The 351-nt window shown below is 71.2% G+C and overlaps 1 protein-coding gene across 1 annotated transcript in view; it reads right to left on the reverse strand.

Moving 5' to 3' along the window:
* LOC103591397 overlaps positions 1–237 on the reverse strand; it is a 40,633-nt gene extending 40,396 nt beyond the window's left edge. The window contains exon 1 of the mRNA XM_008573835.1: positions 99–237. Within this exon, the coding sequence (XP_008572057.1) occupies positions 99–134 (36 nt within the window). The 5' untranslated portion in view covers positions 135–237. The remainder of the gene's footprint in view (positions 1–98) is intronic.
* Positions 238–351: the final 114 nt, after the last annotated feature.

The following is a 351-nucleotide window of genomic DNA, read 5'->3' on the forward strand; positions in this document are numbered from 1 at the left end:
TGGCGTCCCCCGCCGGGCGTGCGTGCGGCTCGGGTTTCCCTTTCTTCGCCTCGCGTGCCTCGGGCGCAACCCCCGAGACGGCGGCGGCGGCCACTCACCATATTACAGATGGAGGCGATGTTTCGGACAGTCATTAGTCTAAAGGTTGCAGCGATCCCGCACCGCCATCTTTATGAGGTGAAAACAGGACTGTCCATGGTGGAGCGCGCGCAGGGAGGCCGGGCGGCGGCGGCGAGGCGGCCTGGGCTCCGGCGCTCAGCTGGGCTGGGAGAGGGAGAGCGGGACGGAGGAGGCGGCGCGGGGAGGGCGGGGAAGGCGCGAGGGCGGGCGGAGGGGCGGGGAGTGCCGGAG

The sequence above is a fragment of the Galeopterus variegatus genome, unplaced genomic scaffold, assembly GCF_000696425.1.
Source record: "Galeopterus variegatus unplaced genomic scaffold, G_variegatus-3.0.2 Scaffold969, whole genome shotgun sequence".
In the NCBI taxonomy this organism is placed as follows: Eukaryota; Metazoa; Chordata; class Mammalia; order Dermoptera; family Cynocephalidae; genus Galeopterus; species Galeopterus variegatus.